The 24025-nt window shown below is 36.3% G+C and overlaps 1 protein-coding gene across 7 annotated transcripts in view; it reads left to right on the top strand.

Annotated features, from left to right (window-relative positions):
- The window catches only part of LAMA2 (laminin subunit alpha 2), a 625652-nt gene that overhangs the window by 425217 nt on the left and 176410 nt on the right, over positions 1-24025 (top strand). For all 7 annotated transcript variants that reach the window (XM_074397494.1, XM_074397493.1, XM_074397490.1 and 4 more), the window contains 2 exons: positions 6547-6681; positions 20106-20230. In XM_074397494.1, coding sequence (XP_074253595.1) covers positions 6547-6681; positions 20106-20230 — 260 coding nt within the window. The remainder of the gene's footprint in view (positions 1-6546; positions 6682-20105; positions 20231-24025) is intronic.

The raw sequence follows: 24025 nt of genomic DNA, 5'->3' as shown, positions 1-24025 counted from the left end.
TTGACAAATCTTGGGTTTTTACCTATACATTGTAAGGATTTATTTAAATGGAAACATTTTTTTAAAAACCCATTATAAACTGACATGCCATTCAGCTTAGTTACCATCACATGGATTTCGCATTGTTCAAGGAAAAAAATTATAGAATAACTGCAACTACTTTGTGACATATGCTTAGAATAATTTTCTAGCCTTTCTTGTGACTTCTCTGAAGGGCAATGTTTATTTACATGTGTCCATTTTGAGCTAATAAATAATTAAGTGATCCATCTCCTTATTAAATCATAACTCCTACATACTTCTATTTATACACACACCAGTAAGCTTATATGCACCGCTCTTTCCAATATACATAGGTACATATCAAGTATGGGTGAAAAATGAGACCGTGTGGCACATCTAAAATGGGCGACCTTTCCAGTGAGCATTGAAGATTTTAAAATAGAGGACAGAAAGAATGTGAGATTTTTCTAGGCAAGAGATGGAATTTCCTTTATCCCAAGGAGTGTTTGGTTGTACTTTTAACTCTGTGCACTTGGTCAATGTTCTTAATTGCTGTAGGGCTTAGTTATTATATAGCTATCAAACCTATGAAAGAACAGATTGAGTTGAAGTTCTAAAATTCTCTGATTCTACAATATTATTTTGCTGTAGAAATATTCAGTAAGTAATCAAGTTTGACCTTTAGATATCTTGAAGAGAAGGTTATTACAGCTATATTTTTTCTGCATTTATTTCAAATAATACTGTTCACTTGCGAACAAAAAATGTTAATAGAATAGCAAATTATTTTAATGCAACTGACCTTCCATTGCACATTTTAAATGTTAAAAACTTTTCTTCTTATGATTGATAGACTTTTTGAATAGTACATTCAAATACATGCTTTCCCATTCATTTTAGTCGGGTTCCATCATTATATAAAAATATAAATTAGCGCAAATAAAACAAATGATAAATGAAAATTAAAAAAACTAAGAATATGTACAAATTGTCATCTGCATTACTGGCTTTACCTATGTCCCATTATTTTCGCTTAAGCATCTATTTACAGACAGTAATTACAATAATACCTTAGTAGAGAGATTACAGAAATAAAGGCCTATCTCTCATAATAAGGTATCTGAGGTGTCCTCCACAACCCATTGCCTCTAATCCATTATACATCTTATTTATAATTCATCTTCATTCCTAAGTGTAATTACCCAGGCATAAAATTTTATCATCAAAGCAAGAGCTAAGGACAGTTTTGAAATAATACATCCCATTCAAGTAACATGTGCTTTGGGTCATGAATACACAAAGCAATTTTTCTACAATATTTTTACAAAACATATGATATTCTAGAGACAACTGCATCTACAGGCTATTTTATTTCATGCTTTTATCCACAGTATGACTGCAAGTAAACAAAATTAAATATTAGTTACTACTAAAATGTAGCCAGTTGTAAAGACACTTAGCCTTTGCCTGCTACCTGCACTGTAATGACACTGTGGCCCTGGTGATTAAAAACTCTAGTTCTAGAAATACCTGATGATTATCATTTACTATTTGCAGAAGGGGACAGAGTACCTTCAGGAGTCAAACAAAGGACACCATTTCCTCACCCAATTTCTCAGTGTTGGAGCCATTGAGTCTGTTATACTTTATTTAACCTGTCTTGAAGTTACATTAGATGTAGGTTTTTGCCCAAACTGACTTAAACTACACTATATGCAGTTAAAAGATTGTATGCAGATACCATTCTTATTTACAACTTTCTTTTTTAAAAGTGGAAAATATTCAGCATCGTATATGCAGCTCTCTGCAGTAACATGGAAATCAGAAATTTGTCAACGATCTCCAGGTCACGTTTTGATAGTTTCAGCCTCTATCCGCTCTTCCCACATTTTAATAGGGCTTCAGGCTCACAGCTGAATGGCTGGTTTCTATTGGGTTACCACTCAGAAGCTGTCCCTTATGGCTACTAAAACTGATTTTTTAAAATCTCCAAATAATTTTTACCTATTATCAACTCATAATACTCAAAAGGCAAAATGCAAAAAAAAAAAGGCTTACTTACTTACACATGCACACATCCATCCTTTATCACTTCTGTTGTACACGGGAGACCCAAAGTCTGTTTTCATGTACAGACAAGTGTTAAGGAACATAACATGGGTAAGTTATATATAATTTGTTTACAAATACAACTTAAAATAATCATGGTGTCTTAATTTTTAGTTTATTCCCAGCAATTACATCTAAAAAACTATTTGAAATACAGAAACCTATTGATTTATGTATGTATTAAACATACTTTATTCATTTAATCCTCAGAACAACTGTATAAAAAACCTAACTTACCATTGATTGAGTGCTTACTCTCTCTGGTACCATCCCAACCACATTTTCTAATAGTTACACCAACATCATCGACTATAATTTATGATCCCCATCTTAGGGGTGAGGAAATTGAGGTTCATGATCACACACCTACAGAGCGGTTCAAACCTTAATATGTCTGTTTCCAAAACCTAAGTAAACTTGTACTCAACTATTATGTTTTGCAGTCATGTGATGCTTAACGACAGGGATACATTCTGAGAAATGTGTAATTAGGTGATTTCTTCATTATGCAAACATCATAGAGTGTTCACACACACACCTAAATGGTACAACCTACTAGGCTTGTAGGTTGTACAAGCCTAGGCTACATGAGATAGCCTATTGCTCCTAAGCTACAAACCTGCACAACACGTTACTGGTACAGTACTGAATACAGTAGGCAGTTGTAACATAATGCTAAGTATTTGTGTATTTTAACAAAACAAGGTACAATAAAAATATCATTTTATAATCATATGGGACCGCTGTTGTATATGTTGTCCTATCATTGACCAGAATGTCATTTTGCAGCAGCACATGACTATACAATATTCCTACATTCCAGGTGAGGAAACTGAGGCACACAATATTCAGAACCTTACAACATACAAAGTGATGGAACATGAATTAAACTCAGGTTTGCCTGATTGTGAAATCCATGCAAAGATACAAGATAGAATGTTTTTATGAGCTTCAGCACAAGTGTCTATTTTTATTATCAAACACTGAAGAAAGAAAGGAATGCGGTGTGCACCCCTGAACCTGGGATATGTTGGGTTTCTACTATCTTTGTTTCATTCTCTCCTCTCTACCCTCCCACATTTTTGTGTAAATTTGATCTAATGTTTTAATGAAACAATATATTATGAAAATAAAGAGGAGAGCAGAAGAAATTTGAAACATGAATAATTTCAACACTGGGGAAGAGAACTTTGGAAAAGTTTAATTAAAGTAGAAATGGATAAGAGGAACTCAGGAAAGTATTTATTTCCTTTTTTTAAATTCACCATTGTATTTCAGAAAGAATTTTAGATGGAACTCAAAAAGTAACTTTTTTCTTCCAATTCAAACATAATCATTCTCATGAACTTTGTCTCAGTTTGCCAAGAGGAAAAACTTTCAATATTGAAAACCATCCTAAATTTTTTTTAATTGAAAGAATAGTACAAAATGATCAAGGAAAAGAGAATTTCTGTGTTTTTTTTAACCTGTTTTAAGTTTCTAATTTTTGCATTGTCAAATATTCTCTCTCTCTCTCTCTGTCTCTCTGTCTCTCTCTCTCTCTCTCTTTTTTTCTCTCTCTCTCTCCTTTTTTTCCTACCTCATAGAAATGCAATCCATCAGGACACAAAATTAATCAAAACTAATCTAAAATGTTAGAATTGAAAGACATTTTAGAAGTCATCTGAGTTAACACACCTGCTCATTGGTGGGATGAGGAAACTGTCTCAAAGTAACTTGCCTATATCTCTCAGACAAAACTAACATAAAATCAAAGCTTTCATATTCATTCCTTTTATAGTACCAAAGAGTCTGTATACCCTTTCTTTCTTTCTTTCTTTTTTTTTTTTTTTGAGACAGAGCCTTATTCTGTCACCCAGGCTGGAGTCCAGTGGCTGGATCTCAGTTCGCTGCAACCTCCACCTCCTAGATTCAAGCGATTCTTGGGCCTCAGCCTCCAGAGTAGTTGGGATTACAGATGCACATCACCATGCCTGGCTGATTTTTGAATTTTTAGTCCAGATGTGCTTTCACCATGTTGGCCAGGGTGGTCTCAAACTCCGTACCTCAACTGATTCACCCACCTCAGCCTCCCAAAATTCTGGGATTACAGACGTGAGCCGCTACGTCCTGCCTTGTCCATATGCCCTCATGCACAGCTGAGAATAAGGAGCTTGTAGGTGATGTTGCGCCCTAATTGTTAGACTCTCCTAAGAGTTTTAAAACAAACCCAGGCCTCAACTTTCCCTGAAAGGAATTGATTCCACCTCCTCTAGAGATAGACTGGACCACAGACTTCCACGGGTGTTTTTCTATTGTGTCAGGCTGCCTGTCCAGGTAAAAGTCACAGTAATTAGAAAAATGTGTTATGCATTAGAGTAGACTTCACCTTAGTGCCCACCTTCACGTATGGGTCTACAACACTAACCTTTCTATGATTCCTCAGTGAAGACTATTGCTTCCTTTTTTTTTTTTTTTTTTTTTTTTTTTTTTTTTTTTTTTGAGACAGGTCTCCTTCCATTGCCCAGGCTGGAGTGCAATGGTGTGATCTCAGTTCACTGCAACCTCTGCCTTCCCACTTCAAGCGATTTTCCTGCTTCAGCCTCCTGAGTACCTGTGATTATAGGCAGCTACCGCCACACCCAGCTAATTTTGTATTTTTAGTAGAGATGAGGTTTCACCAGGTTGGCCAGGCTGGTCTTGAACTCCTGATCTCAGGCCAAATCCACCGGCTTCGGCCTCCCAAACAGCTTGGATTACAGGCATGAGCCACCTCACCTGCCCAACTATTGCTTTTTATCTTTCTTTTTCTTCTAAGACTTATTTTAAACTTTTGCTTGGCTAGAAACTTCCTCTCAAGGTGTTAGAGTTTTTCACTTTTCACACACACACACACACACACACACACACACACACACGCACACACACACACATGTACCTATAGTACGTCAATAATATAGCAGTAATTATATAAGTATTGAAGGATGAAATCCATGCACAGAAAATTCAGTTTTATTCAATGGTCAGCTTGCTAAAGAATTGGAATAACCCATACTATGAACCACTTTTAAATATATCTTGGTTTGTTTCTTCAGTTATGCCTCAATGAATTCCTTGACCATCATTTCCAGAACTTATTCAGTAATAATTGCAAAAATGAACCTTGCTTTTAAATAATATGTATAAACTTCATTAAATGATATGATTACATCCACCATAAAACAAATAAGACTCAAAATATTTTGAATACTATTCTCAGTTTTCTTTATCAGCTCACTCGAATTTGGGGCATTATTAAATCTCATTAGAATTTCTTTTAGGCTATGATAAAACCAGAGAGTCTCTTGATTAAGTGCTTAATTGAGGTACTTCTGCATTATCCAAATCAAAATAAACAAGGAGAGTGCTGGCTCTTAAGCTAGATCGTTTTATAAGGAGCCTCTTTGTATATTCCTCTCTGGACTGCCTAGGCCAGAACCAAAGGGATTTGGAGGCACTAGAAAGTTCTGAGTCTGATATTTTTTCCTGCTTAGTCAGCAGTCACTTTCGTTTCATCAATGGGCATAAGATTTTTCAGTGAACAAAAAAAAAATCCTACTTAACCAAGGTGGTAAAATAATCCCCTTATAATCTTCCCTGGGATTTGAAAAACTGACTCCTACATTTTATTCATAAATCAAGCAATGTCTGCAGCTATATATGAAGAAAGGGCAGAACCTGAAACAAAAGACCATCTTCATCCTCATTCCACAACAGTGGCCTACGTTTCAGAAAGCCAGGGATGTTCGTTGATACATTTTCATAATAAACCCAAATGAAGATGGAAGTCTTGATTTTGCATGTGTCAGCTTCACTAGAAGTTTTCTGTTTGCTTTCAGATTTTTATTGCAAAATGAAAAAAATTATATCAGGGAAAGATAAATTTTAATGGTGGTGTATAGTCCCAAGACATATAGAGCTTTTGTTATTTTGAATTTCTTACTGTTATAGTCTTTAAATTATATCAGTATAAACAATGCATCTGTAACACTTCTTATTTAATTTTTTTGCTGTGTTTCATTGAACATTTACTTGTTATCCATCAAGCACTATAAAAGTAGATTTTAGGTGTTAAGGATATTGGAATTCTCTTTAGTCCATATGACAATGTTATTTGAAAACAAACTTCTTTTCTCAAGAAAAAGACTCTTCTGAACTTTTTCAGGCTGAGTTGTATCTACAGATAAAAGTTTTCCTTGGCTGAAGTCTGATTACACATGGATGCCACCTGAACACCTTAGAGACCAGAAAGAAATACACAATAGATATCAACATGGGCACCTGTTTTTGTAAGCAATGTTGCCCATGCCGTAGGTATGGGAAGGCCAGTCTGCCTTTTTAGCCACTGTAGAGCTCAAGCGTTGCTAATGCAAGGTTTCTAATTTGGCTGTCCTAATTGACTTCCTTTTCTTTCAGGCATGCTTGCCAGGATTTTATCGACTGCGTTCTGAACCAGGTGGCCGCAGCCCTGGACTGACCCTGGGCACCTGTGTTCCATGTCAGTGTAATGGACACAGCAGCCTGTGTGACCCTGAAACATCGATATGCCAGGTAGTCCTCTGAGCGTTTCTTGAACAAGGTCCACGTGCTCATTTCTCTTTATACATGCTCAGAATTCCAATGCAGAGGCCGGCTAAACTGCAAGGGAACACACCGTGCGTGTGAAATAAAATATGCAAGGGAAACATATTCACAGATTCTACATTTTAAAAGGCAATGAAAAAATAAGTGGGAAAACCACTGCTCATGTCAAGAAATAGAATCTTCACAGCGTCTTACAAGAGCACCAGAAGACACACCTATTTAAAAATTACACGAACCTTTTTTTTCTGATTATTTTCCTATAAATAAACTTTTTATAAGAAATTTGGGAATTACAGGAAAGAATCAAGAAAACAAAGTCACCCCAAATGCAACATAAGATAAAAATTTAGTATTTTAAGTATTTCCTACCAATTTTTACATGTGTTTATGAATAAGATTTATATAACACCATTAATGAAGTTTCATGTCTTTTACATTTTTACCTATCATGAGGTTGTATTATGTTGTTAGACATTACTTAAAATCTTTACAAATCTTTCATCGGCTGTCCCATAATTTACTCATTTCCCTTAGAATTGAGGCCGCTTCTATTTTTTTAATGTTCCTGCTAGCACCCTGGACACTCTACCACCACTATCTGCATTAGAACAAGCAGAAAATCATGCATTTCACCCTGTTTATTGTAGTCACTGTAAGACATTTAGGTCGCCCTTGTCACCACTTGTCCCCTAAACTGTAATCTGCCCACAGCTGTGGACATCTTTGTTAAGCCCATCTCCCTACTCTGCTCTTCTTCTGAAACCATTCCACTGAGCCTTGTGGAGCTCATGGTCAAAACAGACAAAAAATCTTCTGCAGAACCCTCCTCTTCCCTCAATGTTATTTTTTTATTTAGTCTTGCTCTGACTAAAACCCACTCTCACTCTGCATGCTCCTACCCCAGCAGCCCTCCTAAGCAATAGCCATCATTTTTTTTTTTTTTTTTTTTTTTTTTTTTGAGATGCTGTCTCCCTCTGTCACCCAGGGTGGAGGGCAGTGGTGTGCTCTTTGTTCACTGCAACCTCCTAGGTTCAAACGATTCTTGTGCCTAAGCCTCCCCCATGCTGGGACTACAGGCTCAGGCCACCACACCTGGCTAATTTTTTGTATTTTTAGTAGGGATGGGGGTTTCACCATGCTGGCTAGGTTGGTCTCGAACTCCTGACCTCAGGTGATCCACCCGCCTTGGCCTCCCAAAATGCCGCTGCACCCAGCTGCAGTAGCCATCACTTTCTTTCACTCTCTTCACTCCCCTGAGTCTGAAGGTGGGACAGGTTTTCCTGCCCCTCACTGCCAGTTTCATATTATCCATCCTCCTCTACAGCAGAGTTCATAACCCTTGGGCCACAGGCCAGTACTGATCCACAGCCTTTTAGAAACCGGACCACGCAGCAGGAGGCGAGCGGCAGGTGAGGGAGCAAGCACGCTTCATTCGCGTTTACAGCTGCTCCCCACTCCTGGCATTCCTGTACTGCCTGAGCTCCACCTCCTGTCAGATCAGAGGCAGCTTTACATTCTCATAGGAGCGCGAACTCTATTGTGAACTGCGCATGTGGGGGAATCTAGGGTGCACTCTCCTTTTCAGAATCTAATGCCTAATGACCTGTCACTGTCTCCCATCACTCTCAGATGGGACTGTCTAGTTGCAGGCAAACAAGCTTAGGGCTCCCACTGATTCCACTTTATGGTGAGTAGTATAATTACTTCATTATATATTACAATATAATAATAATAGAAATAAAGTGCATAGTAAATGTAACTTGCTTCAATCATCACAAAACCATCCCCCAACCCCAGGCCGTGGAAAAATTGTCTTTCATGAAACCAGTCCCTGGTGCCAAAAGCATTGGAGACACTGCTCTACAGCACCCAGCTTTGACCCTCATGCTTCCCTCTCTGTGCTTGTTGAAGTCATCTGCTAACCTTTAGATTCCCCATCACACCCCTGCCGATTTTCTCTGTCTCATTGTCATTTTCCCTAGCACTACTCCGTCATAATCGTTAGTGATTTTAACGTCCATAAACTTAACTCTTCAATACTCTTAGCTTTCAGTTCCTCGTGCCTCTCTGGTCTCCATTTGATGGATCCTTTTTTTTTTTTTTTTTTGTTTTTGTTTTTGTTTTTTTTTGTTTGTTTGTTTAAAACACCGTATCTTTTCTCTCTAGTTCGCTTCTTCTAAATACTTCAGCGTGTGTAATCTCACAATTGATGCACACACTTTTTCCTTGTTTCTTAGCTCATGCTTTCACTCTAGTAACCAGCTTAATAGTCATGATCCTTCATTAGTACTGCTGCTTTGCAATGATCATTTCCCTTGCTACTCCTTCACTTATTTTTTACTCACCTGAACTCCAACACCGTGAGAATCCTATTATCTCCTCCATCCCTGCACCTTCTAAGCTGAACGTGGCTGTAGAAAAAGACAATTGTTCTCTCTAATCTCACCTGAAACTTACGCTCACTCTCTTCAAATGGACCCTTTGTGTTGCTCTGCAGTCTTGCCACTTTTCTCTCATCCGTTTTCTTTTCCACATTCCTAGGTGATCGATTCATACCTTCCCCTCCATCCTCAAGCCTAAACCTTTCCTCTCAGCCCCTCCCATCATTATCCTCAGCTGATGGTGTTGCCTTTTATTTCGTTGAGAATTTAGAAGCTATTGGAAGAGAGGTAACACAAGCTCCCACTACTGTATATACTCATTTTTCTGCATCCGTGCCCAATTATTATGACTCTTTTTATTACTTTTGATGAACTATTCTTGTTTCCAGAAAAGATCACAGCTTCCTCGTATGTTCCACCCCTCTCCCGTTTGATGACATCAGTCTGGCTAATCTATCCTCCCTCTTTTATTGCCACTTTTTTTTTTTTTAACCTTAAAAGCAAAAACAAACTCTCTTGACCCACTCCCCTTCTAAGTAACCACATCATTCTTCTCCTTCCATACAGTGGAGAGCGTCTGTCCCGTCTGTAATTCCTCTTCATCCATTTCTCTGGAACTACTAAAAGCAGGCTATCACCTGTTCTTCTATACTGGAACTAATGGCTAATGTACAACCACCAGTGTTCACCTTACTAGATCTATCAGCAGTGTTTGCCATCGTAAATCACCCCATTCTTCTTGAAACCCTTTGTTCAATTTGCTTCCCAGGCCATGGCATTCTGACGATGTTTAAATTCAATGGCTGCTACTTTCAATTTTCTTCATTACTCTGAAATGTATATAGTGGTGTTCTTGGGACTCAATCCTTGGAGCAATGTGTTTCTCTAACTTCATTTATTCTGATGGTGATCTTACCCTGGCACATGGCTTTCTATACTGAGATATTTTGATATTGACATCCCATAGTATTTACTATTATGTTTATGATTTAATTTTAGATCCACTTATTACTATGGTATGAGGAGGTAATTTTTCTTCAAATATATATTACCACTGTAAAGAAACATATATTGATTAATATTTCCTTTTCCCGTTGAAACATTATTGTATTTGAACACATACAAATTTATTTCATTCGTATTAAGATATGTTTCAGGAGAATCCATTTTGTTTTACTTACCTTTTAGTTCTTATTACAATGTTCTGCCTACCTTCATTTTATATTATCATATCTGGTAAAACAAAGTCCTTTAGTTCTCTTCTCTTCTAATTAACTAAATGCTCTTGAATATTCTTCCAGCTGACCTTGTATTGATTATTTCAATCTCTTCCCCAAAAAATGTTACTGGAATTTTGATTGGAATTAAGTTAACCAATTTGTAAAGAATTGCTATATTTATACTAGTCACTCTTCTCCATTCAGACATTTTATGTCTTACAGTAAACTGTTTTAAAGTCATCTAATCAAGCATGTATTTCTTATATTAAAATTATTTCTATGATCTTACATTTAAAATAGTAAATGTACTAACTGGTCATTATCAGTAAACCTTAACTATTAGAATAGGTGTTTTTACATATATTTGATATCCAATAACTTTTATTTTAGTTCTAGATATTTATCAATTGATTCAGTTATTGTTATGTTTACAATTATTATTATTTTTTAAGAGGAATTCTCATTCTGTTGCCCAGGCTGGAGTGCAATGTCATGATTTCGGCTCACTGCAACCTCCACCTCCCGGTTTCAAGTGATTCTCTTGCCTCAGCCTCTCAAGTAGCTGGGATTACAGGCACTTGCCATCATGCCTGGAAAATTTTTGCATTTTAGTAGGGGCAGGGTTTCGCCATTTTAGCCAGGCTGGTCTCAAACTCGTGACCTCAAGTGATCTGCCTACTCGGCCTCCCAAAGTGCTGCGATTACAGGTGTCAATCACCACACCCGGGCTACAAGACTATTATTTGCAAATATTACAATTGTGTTTTTACTTGTCAAAAGCTGTATCTGTTATACTAATAATTTCATGTTTTTTGTCTTCCTAATCAGCTTTCTATTTTATTCTCAATTTTAATATGATTGCCTTAAGTCTTTCACCATTAAGTATGATGCTGATGGTTAGTGTAAGAAAAACATTTCTTGCATGTTCAGAAAACTTCTTTCTATTCCTAGCTTCCTAAAGCTATCCTCTTTCAATCAGGATATTTAAATTAATCATATACTTAATTGTGGAGAGTGGGGTGGGAGTGCAGATGCATTTAAGACGGGATCATATACACATTTTTCACCTTAAACAGAACCAGAAATGACATTATTGATTACATAAATAACTAATATTAGCCATCCATGAATTCCAGAAATAATTACTATCTTGCTTTAGAATACTATTTTTCCATCATCTGCTTGCCTGAAGAATTCAACAAGTAATTTGGGAGGAAGAGGTTCATCTATATACATTCTTAAGAAAGAATTAAATGCATGTTTCTTATGTAATCTTCACTGGCATCTTTAGCACAGTTATGTTTGCTTTATATGATTAATTTAGAAGCATTTATAAAGGATGCAGTTTAATTTCATTTTGATTAGGATTAAAATTAAAAAAAAATTCTAAAAGCATGTCTATTTTCTGAGAAATCCCTAGATAAAGTAAAAAAATTAAATACCTCCATTAAACAAACACAGCTGGTATAAACTGTTATGCTCCAAATTTTTCTATTTTCTTTCATGGAACTTACAACTTTTGAATTTAGGCAACTCTGTTCATCTTTGAAATGGCCTCATGAGACATATAAGAAATAGCTGTTATTACTCCCACATTGTAACTGAGGAAACTGAAGCATACTGATTTCTCTTTTATGTGTAATATGGATCTCAGTTTCATATCCTATCCATTACACAGTGCAATGACCTCATCCTTGGTATAGTAGCGAGCATGAACTCTGCCATCAAAGCGCCTTGACTCAAAGGGTGAAGCGCCTGGCTTCACCCTTTGCTGGCAGTGTGAGCCTACTCAATTTATTAAACCTTAATGAGGTCTTAGTTTTTTCATTTATATAATGAAAATAATAATAGTGGCCACTCACAGAGTTTGTGTAGGGATTCTGTGAAATACTCAATGAAAGGCTTAGAACATTACTTAGTGCTTTATAAAAGTAATTATGATAATGGTGATCATAAAGATGATAATTACCATACACCTTATCTACCATTTGTAGTTGAAGAACTGATCAGTTGATAATAATCAAAAAATATAAAAAATATTTTTATGTCTAGCGCTATGCTAGATTTTCTTACTGCCTTTGTCCATTTAGGATGCTGTAACAAAATATCATGAACTAGGTAGCTTATAAATAACAGAAACTTATTTCCCACAGTTTTGAAGGCTGGGAGGTCCAAGTTCAAGGCTCCAGCAAAGTCAGTGTCTGGGGATGGCTTATTTCCTGGCTATAGATTACCCCTTCTTTCTTTGTCCTCACATGTTGGAAGGTACTAGATAGCTCTCTGGGGTCTCTTTTGTAAAGGCCCTTATCCTACTCATGAGGGTAGGATGTAATCAACCTCATGATGTAATCAACTCCCAAAGGCCCCATCTCATATTACTATCATACTGGGAGACAGGATTTCAACATAGGAATTTTTGGAGAACACTAATGTTCAGATCATGGCAAGCCTTAACCGCCAACTTGATATTTGAAGATGAGCACTCACTTATCTTGTTTTTCTTTTTCTTCACACCTTTCTCTGAAAATATAAAGTACATAGGAAAGAAAACTATAGAAAGCTTTACAAACTAAACATTTCAAAGAAACCCACATCATTTTGTAACTATGCTCTTCATCATACCTAATGATACTTGTGAGAGAATTGTTGCTTCAGCAGAGGCATTAATAAATTCTATACATAGGCATGTTATTATCAATAGCTCAGTGACTGCTGCTCCTTAAGAAAACTTTGTTTTTGAAGAATAAAACCTATGTGATATTGAATCGAAGGGGGGAGGAGGAGGTTAAGTGAACTAACACTAACTAGTATAGATAGAGAGATAGATACAGAAGGAAGATATTTTCATTTAATCATCACTACACCCTATAATCAGAATTATTTCTTTTATTTTTCACATAGGAATATTGAAGCCTTAGCTAGCTCAAACAACTTTTTAAAGAAAAAATTATTTGTGAAAATATTATTTTCATTCTAATTCTTATTTAAATAAGAAAATAAGAAAATAAATCTCTGTAATTGATCATTGCTGTTGCCTGAAACATTTAATAAGGTGACCCTATCTTCAGTAAATAGACAGATTTGTAACCAGAATCCACTGTTGAAGGTGTTTTGTAAACTTATTTTATCTACCTAACAAGCCAAAATAGTGATTATTAGCATTATACAAAGTTCTAAAAATTAATGCTAAGAAAATGTAAGCAACCTATAGAACCTTGGCCAAAAGAATTAGAAGCAAGTTTCAAATCCACTACAAACTGCTTTCTCCAGATGGTGAGAGAGTATAAACACACTCTGTTCATTAAATGAGTCTGATTTTGAAAGCTCAAGTGAATTACATCCTACAGTCATGACAGAATCTGCAAAAGTGACGAAGGGTCATGTATGGAAAACACTTGAGAAATTGTGAGAATATAAAATGTGTCACAGATAGAAAGCAATAAAATGTCTTTCCAGATTTTATAAAGGAAAGTAAAATGTAGAAAACAGATTGATTGTGAGCTCCAATGAAACTTAAGTATTTCTTACTTAACAAATACATGTCAACTGTGGAAAAAATAAACAGTGCTCTATAGGAATCAGAATAGGTTCACTTGGGTAGGTGCAATGGCTCATGCCTGTAATCCCAGCACTTTCAGAGGCCAAGAAAAGAGGATTGAGGAATTTGAGACCAGCCTGGTCAACACAGGCCCCATAACTCCCAAAAAAATTAAAAAAAAAAATAAGTTCACTCAAAACAGCACATATTGAACTAAGTGCTAGGTTTACTGTTTACATATCTGAGACCCTAGTATTTTAAATCCCAGTAAAATACCACGTTTATCAGACAATGTGATATATCATACCTCAAATTCAGCAAAAATACTGCTATCATGTGTCCAAAAGTGTGTATGTACCAGGACCAGGACTGGTCACTGTACAGAGATTTTCTCATTTATTGTTACAATAAACTTATGAGGTAGACAAGATTATTTCTTCTTCTATGGTTGATGAACTGGTGTTAGATAAATTAAATAACTTAAGTCATAAAACAGTAGACGCCATATCTATGATTAAAATAGTTTGTTTAAATGGGCATTTGATAAGCTATTTCATGGTATCCTTACACACAAGATTGAAAATATGAGCCAGATGTTATCCAGCTGATAGGTTTATGGGCATATACATTGCTAAAAAATGTGACCCAGAGTAGGCGCTAGTGATATCTCCAATGATGAGGCACGAGCTTTGTATTTGACCTTGTTGTGTTCCAAATATCTATAAATGCTTTGAATGAGATCTACCAAATATTCAGGTAACATAAGCTGAAAGTATTATCGAATGTATTGGATGGTGGGAAAAGATGCTGATAGATGAAACTATAAATTACAGTTAACAAGATGAGATTAATAGAAAAGGATTGAACTTTAGTAAGCTCACTTGTTTGTTCATTCCTGCGGCATCTGTTAATTATGTTTCCAATATACAGGTATATGGCCTATGGTAGGTACTAGGAATATGAAGACTGCATGGGTCTTGCCCTCTAGGAGCTTATTTTCTAGTGTTGAGGGGAAAGAACAGAGGAAATGACACAGATTAGGAATTCATGTGAAGTAAGAGTCCTTACTTGATCACAGATTCACCAGGTGCCAACACAGGGCATTGCTATTTGTATAAGATCCAAATCAAGCAGGGTAGTACATTTGATATATTTGCAAATCACAGCTAGAGACTTATAATCTACTATATTTTGAAAGAAACCCTGAGTAACTAAGATCGCTAAATGTTTAGCTTGAAACAATGATTTAGGAAGTAATAGTATTCTTAGACATTTGAGGACCTTCCCTAGGAAAATATAATTAGACTTAATTTTCATAGCTTCAGAAGGCAAAACTTGGATCACTTACTGAAAATTGGAATGCAAAATTTTTTATTCACCGTAAGGAAAAACTTCACAGGATGAAAAAAGCTGTCTTATAAGAATTCATGCATTTAATGATGTCTCAAGGAAAGTATAGAAGGCATTCCTGTATGGCAAGAAAGTTAGGTTAAGTAATTTCTCTCCTTAGGCCTGAGATACTATAATATTAATGTTATATTCATTTGATTTTGTGAAAGGAATGTATACCAACAGTTTCCAGTGTGAAAAAAAAACTTAACAAATCTAATATATTCTAATGCATTATTGAAGAGATGCTAGTACATATTACTCTTGAGAATATAATTAAACTTCTCATTAGGTATCCAAAATATAGAAATTTTCTCTAAAGGCTAATTTCTGCATAAGATAAAATATTATGTAGACTATTTCAAAGCAGACAGGAAAGTCATATGAAAAGGATATATCAAAAAGTTTCAAAAAGAGGCTCCTGATTTATGTGTTGTGTGTTTGTGGACCTAATCAGGACATTTGAGTCAAAAAACAAGTTTAGTATGTCAGCAACCCAGTGAAAGACTGACAAGATTGACCATACAGAGAAGATTAAGATGTTTACTTTCTCTGTTGAAGAAATGTAGACTTACAGGTATAAGAGAAACAAAATCATGCTTTTGAACTCTTTTTAGTAATGATCATTGGCTTTAAGGATTTTAATTCAGTTATTAATTATTTAGGTTACATAAAATAATTCATTATGCAATGATTTTACTGCAAAAGCAAAATGCCGAAAGTCATTGTTGATGATCCCCTGTATTTTTGGCACATTCATCTCTATAAATATAAAATATGTTCTTAAAATACTCCCCAGTTAACACTTACTCATCAGCATGACACCTTGCTGAATGATTTGAAGTTACAATTCATAGATAATTGTTTTATCTTGAAGCCATTATCTCTCATAATGCTACTGTTAAACATGAAATGGTATTTTATTGCTAAAAATGGTGGTTCCTTTGGATGGTTGAATAAAGGAGGATTACGTTACTTAAGTCAACGGCAAAATACGACAAATCATTTTGCCCTGCTAACCATTTTTCTGCAATTACATGTGAAATTTGGCCTTTTTCATCTGCAAAAGACCTGACCGTTTTCATTTATACTTCCTGGAACATGCATTCATTCATTCAGTCATTCAAAATAGTCATTGGATGCCTCCCGTGTTTGATGCATTAAAAGGAGCATTTAAGCCAGTTTTAGGGCATCAGGAATGTTTCTCAGAGAAAGTGACGTTTAAAATAATAGCTGAGATGAACAAGTGCTAGCCCAATAAACACTCTAGACTTAAGGATTTGCAAATAAGAAGTCCCAGCAATGATAAAGAGTATCCACATAATTTGAGAACTTCAGATGGCCCCACGTGGCTATGGCATTATATGCCAAAAAAGCAGTGGCCGCAGGTACAGTTGGAGGGGTAAGTGCAGTGGTGGTGAGGGTCGGGGAGGGCACATAATGTAGCTCTTCCTTGCCATGCTAAGGACTTACTCATCCTGTCTGTGTTTGAGAACTAGTGTATACTTTCAAGCAAGAGAAGGCCATGGTTTGACATGTTCATAGGATCATCACTGTGATTGCAGTGTGGAAAAATCACCAGATAAGAAAACATGGAGACAAGATCTTTAGTTAAGAGGATATTCTGACAATCCAGATAAAATATGACAGTGACCAGATGAAAATAGTAGCAACAAGAAAGTCAGGAAACAGAGAGTAATAGACTCATGGAACTGATGATCTAGAGGATATCTGGAATAAGAGAGGCCTCTAGACTGCTGACCTGGGCAATTGAGTGGATGACAGTGACTTCAGATGAAATGAAAAGCAAGTTTAGCGAGAGATGAACTTAATTGTTGTCACTTCAAATTTAAGGTGCTTCTGTGTTATACAATATTTATTCAAGAAGCAATTAGAAGTGGAAGTCTGGAACCCATTAGAGATACCCAGGCTTAATATATGAAAGACAGAGTTTTGGGCATACAGTTAAACGAAGTCATAGTAATGGATGAAGTCACCAAGGTAAATGTGGAGGAGAAAAAAAGAGATGAGGGCCAAAGTTAGAATTCAGGGCATCAATCTTATTAAACAGAAAGGGAAGGGAGAGTCCATAGAGGAAAATTAGAGTAGCCATAGAAGTTGGAGAAAAATCAACCGGCTTACTCTTGAAGAAACCATGGGAAGAGAAAATTTCAAAGAAAGAGTATCCAGAAACATCTGTGACTACAGAAAACTTACATGTCAAGAGGCCTGATTATTGTAAGTTTTGCTTTAGCAACACAGGTCTTATGGGTCATCTGGTATTATGTTTAATGGTGAAATCAGAAGCCTGTTTAAAGGGTGAATGGGAGATGAAGAAGTACAGACCAGGAATGTAAACAATTTCTTTTTAAAAGCTTACCAAAAATAGGATAGAAATTGTCAAGCCATTTGAGACCTCACAGATTTCTTTGTTAAGACTGGAAAGGCTTGACCAATTTCAGATATTAAGAGAATGAGCCCACAAAGGAGGGAATGAAGATGCTGGAGAAAAGGGGGAGGTAGGCAAGGAAACCAGTTTCACAGTGGGGTAGCTTCAGACAAAAGACAGAGACAAATGTCAAAGCGATGGAAAATAATGTGACAAGACACTGAATTGTTTGCCAGGCAACCAAGGGAGCATCCAAATCAGAGCTTTCTGATCTCTTAAAATAGGGGGCTATCATTGACTGAGGGTGAGGTGTAGAAGTAGATTTGAGATTGACTGGGCGCAGTGGCTCATGCCTATAATCTCAACACTTTGGGAAGCTGAGGCAGGTAGATCACCTGAGGTCAGGAGTTTGAGACCAGACTGGCCACATGGTGAAACCCCATCTCTACTAAAAATGCAAAAATTAGCCAGGCATGGTGGCATACATCTGTAGTCCCAGCTACTTGGGAGGCTGAGCAGGAGAATCACTTGAACTCAGGAGGCAGAGGTTGCAGTCAGCCAAGATCGCACCACTGTGCTTCAGCCTGGGTGACAGAGCTCTGTCCCAAAAACAGAGATGTGTACCCTTGTCATATTGGGAAACCAAATTCCTTTTACATTGTTATAAAATCTGTGTCACAATATACTTTCCAATATAACACCAAAAATGTAAAAAAATAAATGATCTAAAATTCACTGTGTCAGTCAATTTCACTGCAGGAAATAGCATAAACTCTCAAAAAGAGTTCCAAACAAAAATTAATTCCATGGCAATATCTGTGGTGAAAATGACATCGGCTGTTGTTTGTTGTGAATTACCACCCATTCCATACCAACAATTGTTTGACCATCAGAAGACACATGAAACATCAATACATTCTTCTTGATTGACTAAATTAATCCCAGTCTATGGGATGTTACCAAGTTCAATACAGAGCCTGCAGGCAGCTTCGTGGCTCCAGCTGAGATTATCAGGAAGTCATTTCACTAACATGTCCATCTATTTTGTTACTGACTCTTTTGTTTCTCAACTTTTCTTTTGATATTGTTTATAAGATGTAAGTCACTATTCTGACCAGTCCAAAACCTGTCTTAAAAAATCCAGCTAAAATACAATTCCAAATTCCCTTCTTCCTTTTTTTCAACTCTCACATGCAAAGATCACATTCCCATGAAACAACATTCAATGTTGCATTCTTGCTGCCATGTTAATTATTTGTCAGGTGTTTTTTTTTAATTATTATTTTCCTGCAGTTTAAGTCAATTTCTAGAAAGTAGGATTTCTTTCATTGACTGTTTCAGTGCATTGCACATAGCTCTTCTTAAGTTCTTATTGCATAATTGATTATTGTGTTAAGTATAATTCTGTTTCATGAGAATTGTAATTTTGAAGCTGTTTACACACTATTCTGAAGCTATTCTCATTTCCTTGTGGAAAGGTCTTAAAGGATATCACCCCAATGTCTCTTGTTAGCAAGCATAAAAAAGAAGATATTGATCTGAGATTATTAGTTTTAGATCGACTCCTCCGTATTTATGAAGAACCACCTACCTCTGACAAGAAACAGATGACTAACAGTCTTTTTAATTTTTTATTTTTGAAATGGAGTGTTGTTCTTGGTGCCCAGGCTGGAGTGCAATGGCACAGTCTTGGCTCACTGCAACCTCTGCCCCCTGGGTTCAAGTGATTCTCAGCCTCCCTAGTAGCTGGGATTACAGGCACCCACCACCATACCTGGCTAATTTTTGTATTTTAGTAGAGATGGAGTTTCACCATGTTGACCAGACTGGTCTCAAACTCCTGTCCTTAAGGGATTTGCCCACTTTTGCCTCCCAGAGTTCTCGTATTACAGGTGTGAGCCACCATGCCCAGAGAGTAACAGTCTTAATGTGATTACACAGCAGATCATTTATGCTCCCATTACCACTTAAAAGATTTATGCTTTCCACCTTGAGGTGGCTTCAAAAAGCCAACTGGTGGGCATGTGCCAAGGCCACACTATTTGTAGCACCATTTTCTAACATCTCATAGAGCTAAAACCTGGGATACAAAGGAAGAAACATAAATGCCCAGAAGAAGCAATAAATTTTAGAGACTCTTGAAGTCTATTCTCCAATTTAGAGTAGAAGAAAAAACTTACATAGAGATTGACGCAGGGAAAAGAGAATAGCAACTCTTATTGTCAGTGTAGCTACAATAGCACAGTCTTAGTTTCTCAAATAAAAGAGCTTCTTTAAAAATATTTGTATCAAAGACTGAGTTCTCTGTCAATGATAAAGTGCGTGTGTGTGTGTGTGTGTGTGTGTGTGTGTGTGTGTGTATAAGAAAGTATATGTGTTCATAGATACACATTCATAGATAGGGACTGTATGATAAAATACATCCTAACTCTCACTAAATTAAAAACAAACTTCTTCTTCCTTTTCCTTTACAGAATTGTCAACATCACACTGCTGGTGACTTCTGTGAACGATGTGCTCTTGGATACTATGGAATTGTCAAGGGATTGCCAAACGACTGTCAGCAATGTGCCTGCCCTCTGATTTCTTCCAGTAACAAGTAAGATTGAGAAATATAACCATATTTCCCAATCAGAAATGCCATCTGTCCAGCACATGGGCTGTCTATAATTTGGCTATTTTTTCCACATAGACAAAATCTCAATTTAAGATAGGGATATTTTTAATAATATAAAAACATGACAAAAGTGAGTAGATAATACTCTATGGCTCATTTTTCCTTTGAAACTCTGTCCCAAGTAAATAATACTTATTACTTAAAATGTAAGCACCCATATTAATGTAAGATATGTTTATAAAACAAATGATATTATGCAAATGTGCATGGTTTCATAAATATACCGGTCTAATGTTCGCATATGGTTTTGTCAATAACATCAGCTATGAAGGATTGTTTGGATGCATATTACATCCAAACAGCCACAAAAATATTAGGTAAGTTTTGTGGCTGTTTCCATTTGTTTTATGAGTTTAATTCAAGATTGGGAAAAATTATCAAGAAAACAATTGAAAAATTGTACAGTTAAAGCAGGTAACTTATTATTATGCTCCAAAAAAATCATATTCCAGAATCACAGCCTACTTTTGCTTAAGATGGTCTGAGCTTGGTACCATGGAAACACAGCCATAAGAAGAAACAAATGCTGGAATATTTTATTTCAGTGCTGTCTGAACATTGTGCAGTGGATTGTATATTGATGACAACCCTAGGTGTTTTCATTTACCTTTTTGCCCAGACTACCTGAACTTTCTGTTAAGTGATTTATAGGCTTCAGTAAGGCAGAGTAGTTTTACTATAAGAATTTGCTTTTGAAAATAATGTATGGCAGTTTGTTCAGAATTAGAATTCTGGACACTTTATCTTGAGTGTTAAAGAGCCACAGAGCAATTCAGACCACGTGATCTTTGCACCTGTGCCTACTCACTTTCTTCTTCGTCTTCAGCTTTATATACATTCTGTAAACATTTCCTGTAAATCATCTCCTTTTCCTCTGAAAGCTCCTCTTTTTGTTGGCTGGAATCACAAGCCTTTTATAGGGTGTCAAATGTAAATTTTTAGGCAAGCTGGATATTGGAGAGGATAATATACATGGTCTTATTGTGCATCCAGGGAACAAGTAGTAGGTGTATAAAAAATATTATTTTCATCTTTCTTTCCCTAGTTTCTTCTTGATGCCCAGATTTAAACAAGATAATGCCATTTCTTTAATTGTTTTTAAAATGTAAGCCATTTGCATTAGAAAATTTAATAATTAATTGATAATTCCCTGTTTGGGTACACTATAATGAAAGCTACAGGGGATATGCAAGAGAAGTATGTCATTTCTTGGAGGAGGTCACTATAAAACCTGTGTGTTAAGGGCATCCACTTAAATGTAAAGAGAATTCAAAGGCATAAAATACCACACTTAATACTGGAAGCTTCAAGAACATATTAAGAGAAATAGTAGTATGTATAATAGATCTTAAACAATGAATTTAAGGATTTGCACTGGTGGAAATAGTAGCAAATTATATGGGCAAATGCTTGAAAAATACAAGGCATGTACAAAACCTAAAAATTAACATAATTTGGAGCATGGAGTTCAGACACAATTTCATAATCACAGATGAAACTGAATGGGAAAAGGAAGGTCATATTGTAGAAATCCTTAAATGCTAGCCTATGAAACAGTTATTTAATTTTCTGTGTAATAAGGAAACACTACAAGCTTTTATTTAAAAAAAAATGTTAATATGATTATGGCCACACTTTAGGAAAACTAGTATAACAGAACTGAGTATAATGAATTGAAACAGGCAAATGAGTAAAGCATAGAGACGAATTAAAAGGCTAGTATACTAGCCTGGGCAAAAGATAATTAGAACCTGAAGTAGGTAATAATAACAAGAATGGAGACAAGAGGATGAATGTGAGAAAATTGTTTAATGCAACTCTACGGATTTTAAAACTAATTAGCTGTAAAAGGTGAGGGTCCGGGCAGGAGTTGAAGACTGAGGTTTTTAGGCAGGTTGCCCCCCAAAATGGTGGTGCCATTAACTGAAATAGAGAAGCCAGGAGAGAACTGTTACAGAAGAAAGATCATTTATTTTTCAAATAGGTTCAAACTGATAGAACGTATCTGTCTGAATGGAAATATGCAAATAGCTGCAGGAAATGGAATTCTGAAAATTGCAGGAGCAGATGAAGGAAGAGATATGTTAATAAGTGAATTAAAGTTGGATAAGATTTCCCAGGCTAATGTTATCCAAGGCAAGCATATAGAAAGAAGGAAAGATAGGACTTTATGTTGGGAAGGAAGAAAAAGTAGAGCCAAGGCAGGAGCAGTCAGAAGAAAGGGAACCCACGTGGCATTGCCATTGATTGACACAAAGGGAGAGAGGAGCAGTGAATAGCATCAATTGCTGCTCTCACAAGGGAGACCCAGTGAATATGGTGGCAATTGACTATTGTGATTGAGCAAATGAATGGGCTTGCTGCCTGAAGCACAGAGAAGCCAGTAACTTTGGCACTGGTATTTGAGAAAAGAAAGGCTTTATTGCAAAGTCGGTTAGCAAGGAGACAAGAGTGAGGTTCAAATCTGTCTTTCTAATTTGAGATATGGGGCAAGTTTCAAGGGATCAGAAGGCAAGGGAAAGGACTGACAAATGCTGGCTTGGCAAAGTCTGATTGGAGGGTTTCAAATGTGATCACTTACCGTAAGGTATATTAAGGCGGATTTTAGCCCTGGATCTTCTGGGCTGAACGGACCCCTGAGTTTTGAAGAGTTCCAGTGTTCAGGTTCTGGTTTTGTCCCAGTCTTGGTGTTTCAAGGGGAGGAATAGTTGGTTCCTAGTGTTGTTAGAGGCCAGAGTTTTTCTGTTGAACACGCTTGGCCTACATGACTTGCAGTGTTTGGCTCTGTTACACCTAAAAGGTAACTTGACATTTTATTGTCAACAGGGTAGCCCGGTTTGGGTTACTTCTGTGGTTGTACTCTAAGAGTCATTGATGAATTTTGAGCATCAATAGGAAAAGCAGAATTTGCGTTTACATTTTTAAGAAATTTCAAGAATGAAATGATGGCATACTACCATGATTAGTTCACAGAATCAATATCAGAGTGTGTTTTCGTTTTTGTTTCATTGTTGTTTTATATGATTTCTATAATTTGAGTAAATTTTGATGCAAAAGACCCTGAAAGAATCAAAATACCAAATTAAAATGGCAAAGTTCAGTGATTTTCAAACTTTACTGATTGCACCCACTGTAAGAAACACTTTTTTACATCATAAGTCAGAAACACACAAAAACTTGTGTGTGTAGATATCTAAATATAAGCATTATAGACCATACCATTTATTTAATTTTATCATTTTACATTTTTAGAAAAAAATTTTAGTCAAAACCTACTGAATGGATTTCATGAGTCACTAATATCACAACCTAAGGCTTGGGACATAGTAGGCTAATTAACAAAGTGAAGATCTATATATGGTGAGAAGAGAAGAATTAAAATGTGAAGTAAAGAAACCAGCCAGGGCAAAGAAAAGAGGCACTTTTCCCCAAGATAAAAACAGATTCTAACGAATAGATGGAGGAAGCCGAGATATCTCAAATTTGTGACTTCAATCTGTGCAGTCAGTGAAAAACATGGAGGCGTGATGAGTGATTACTGACTCATTTCCACTGCATTAGTTCAAGTCCTCATTATATCGTACCAAAACAAATATGGTAGATGTTTAACTCTTATGTCAGTGCCAGTGCTCACATACCTTAGAAGTTTCCACTGCCTTCCCAAGGAAAGATCAGACTCTTTGGCTGAGAATTAGAAACACTCTACAATCTGACTAC

The sequence above is a fragment of the Saimiri boliviensis genome, chromosome 4, assembly GCF_048565385.1.
Source record: "Saimiri boliviensis isolate mSaiBol1 chromosome 4, mSaiBol1.pri, whole genome shotgun sequence".
NCBI classification, from domain to species: Eukaryota; Metazoa; Chordata; class Mammalia; order Primates; family Cebidae; genus Saimiri; species Saimiri boliviensis.
This window is presented reverse-complemented; position numbering and strand designations above follow the sequence as displayed.